Source organism: Apodemus sylvaticus, chromosome 11 (genome assembly GCF_947179515.1).
Source record: "Apodemus sylvaticus chromosome 11, mApoSyl1.1, whole genome shotgun sequence".
Taxonomy (NCBI): domain Eukaryota; kingdom Metazoa; phylum Chordata; class Mammalia; order Rodentia; family Muridae; genus Apodemus; species Apodemus sylvaticus.
In genome coordinates, this window is record NC_067482.1 from 81,973,722 (window position 1) to 81,976,192 (window position 2,471).

Sequence of the window (2,471 nt, forward strand, 5' to 3'; positions counted from 1 at the left end):
GGCCGACTCAACAGAAGGGATTTCATAAAGCTGGGGAGGTCATAGACCTTAGGGGAGAACTTACTACTATTATCTTGCTAAGTGGGCATGCTGTCAAACTGCTTTCAAAGTATTTCTGTGCACACTCAAAGGTTAGGCCTGCTCTCAGCCTTGGTGAGAGGAACTTCTTTTTTTGCAGTAGAGTTTCAAGCTTCTGTGAGATTAATTAATGAGCTCACTCAGTCCAATAATGAAGAAGAAATTTGGACTTCTTCCAATATCGATTTTTCTATAAACAATATATATTGTTTTTAATATTGATTTATATATATATTTTTTCTATAAACAATATGGTCCTGGTTGTCACCTAAAGATTGTAGCTGGGCAATAATTCCTTTAATGAATGTTTGTTGAGCTCAAATATGCACCAAGTACTATTGTGGGCATCAAAGATCTAGAAGAAAAAAAAACAGGTAGATGCCTCTGCTTCTCTGTGTTGGAGAAAAATAATAAATGGCCTTCTAGAAATTTATCTTACAGCTGACAGATAAGATGTGAGACATGGCTTTCCGCGCTACCCGGGGACGGGTCCATACGGCGTTGTTCTTGATTCCCATCGTAACTTAAAGGGAAACTTACACAATGTCCGGAGCCCTCGACGTCCTGCAGATGAAGGAGGAGGATGTCCTCAAATTCCTTGCTGCAGGAACCCACTTAGGTGGCACAAACCTCGACTTTCAGATGGAGCAGTACATCTACAAAAGGAAAAGTGACGGTATCTACATTATAAATCTGAAGAGGACCTGGGAGAAGCTGTTGCTGGCAGCTCGAGCTATTGTTGCCATTGAGAACCCTGCTAACGTCAGCGTCATCTCCTCCAGGAACACTGGCCAGCGAGCTGTGTTGAAGTTTGCTGCTGCCACAGGAGCTACTCCAATTGCTGGACGCTTCATACCCGGGACCTTCACTAACCAGATCCAAGTTGCCTTCAGGGAGCCACGGCTTCTAGTGGTGACTGATCCCAGGGCTGACCACCAGCCGCTCACAGAGGCCTCTTACGTCAACCTGCCCACCATTGCTCTGTGTAACACAGATTCTCCCCTGCGCTATGTGGACATTGCCATCCCATGCAACAACAAGGGAGCTCACTCGGTGGGGTTGATGTGGTGGATGCTGGCCCGGGAAGTACTCCGCATGCGAGGTACTATCTCGCGTGAGCACCCATGGGAGGCTATGCCTGATCTTTACTTCTACCGAGACCCAGAGGAGATTGAGAAGGAGCAGCAGGCTGCTGCCGAGAAGGCTGTGACCAAGGAGGGATTCCAGGGAGAATGGACCGCACCAGCTCCTGAGTTCACTGCTGCCCAGCCTGAGGTGGCCGACTGGTCTGAGGGTGTGCAGGTGCCCTCTGTGCCTACCCAGCAGTTCCCCACGGAAGACTGGAGTGCACAGCCAGCCACTGAGGACTGGTCAGCAGTTCCCACAGCGCAGGCTACCGAGTGGGTCAGAGCCACCACTGAATGGTCCTGAGCTGCTCTGCACTCAGCTGGGCAAAGGGGGGAAAGGTGGAAGGAAAATAAAGTTCCTAAAAGCTAAAAAAAAAAAAAAAAAAAAAAAAAAAAAAAAGATGTGAGACATGAGGGAAGTCAAGCTGTACATTACAAATATTTAATAATGAGGATGATGTTTGAGGAAATAGGAAGGTGGGGAGAAGGGCATCTTCTTATCATAGCACTGGGATGAGAAGGCTGAAGTATAACAGCTTCCCCAGGTTAATATTTAAATGAACATTTAATTAACTAATTATGTTGAGTTGTGTATGTGTATGGTACATGCATGTAGAAGTAAGCATGTTCATGCATGGACATACAGAGGCCACAACAAAACACTGGGTATCTTCTTATATGACTCTCTGCTTGTTGGCTTGAGATAGAGTCACTCACTGTACTGGACATGCACTGTTTTGTTAGTCTGGACAGCCAGCAAGATCTTAGGATCTCTTCCTCTCCACCCCCAGTATCCTATGCTGGAGTTATAGGCACACAGTCACAATCAACATTTTACATAAGTTCTGGAAATTAGAACTCAGGTCCTGATGCTCGCAGAACCCATTGAGCCATCTCCAGCTCCTAAAATTAGTATTAAGAGATAGTCTTTTAGTTCTGGGTTCTATGAACCAAACCAAACCAACTAACCAACCAACCAACCAACCAACCAACCCACCAACCAATGAACCAACCAAAGCCCAGTGGTAGAATGCAGAGTAGACTCCAGAATCTCTTGTCCTTGGGACCAGAAGGACTTACATTCTGGCACAGGTAAGTGAGGTGACAGTTAAATACATATAGACATCTTCTTAGCTCTTGTCCTATGCCTTCTAAAAGTGGTGCTCTGCATGTGTTACATCCCAAATACTCAGGAGGCTTAACCAGAAAGACTGTTAGCGCTTGTGAGTTCAGGGCCTGTAGGTGCCATGGAGGTTCTTGTGCTCA

General features: G+C 46.0%; 1 protein-coding gene across 1 annotated transcript; it reads left to right on the forward strand.

Moving 5' to 3' along the window:
• Window positions 1-547: 547 nt before the first annotated feature.
• Window positions 548-1,509, forward strand: LOC127696503 (40S ribosomal protein SA-like). The gene has a single exon (XM_052199304.1). It carries the CDS (start codon window positions 622-624, stop codon window positions 1,507-1,509), a length of 888 nt encoding a protein of 295 aa, XP_052055264.1. The 5' UTR covers window positions 548-621.
• Window positions 1,510-2,471: the final 962 nt, after the last annotated feature.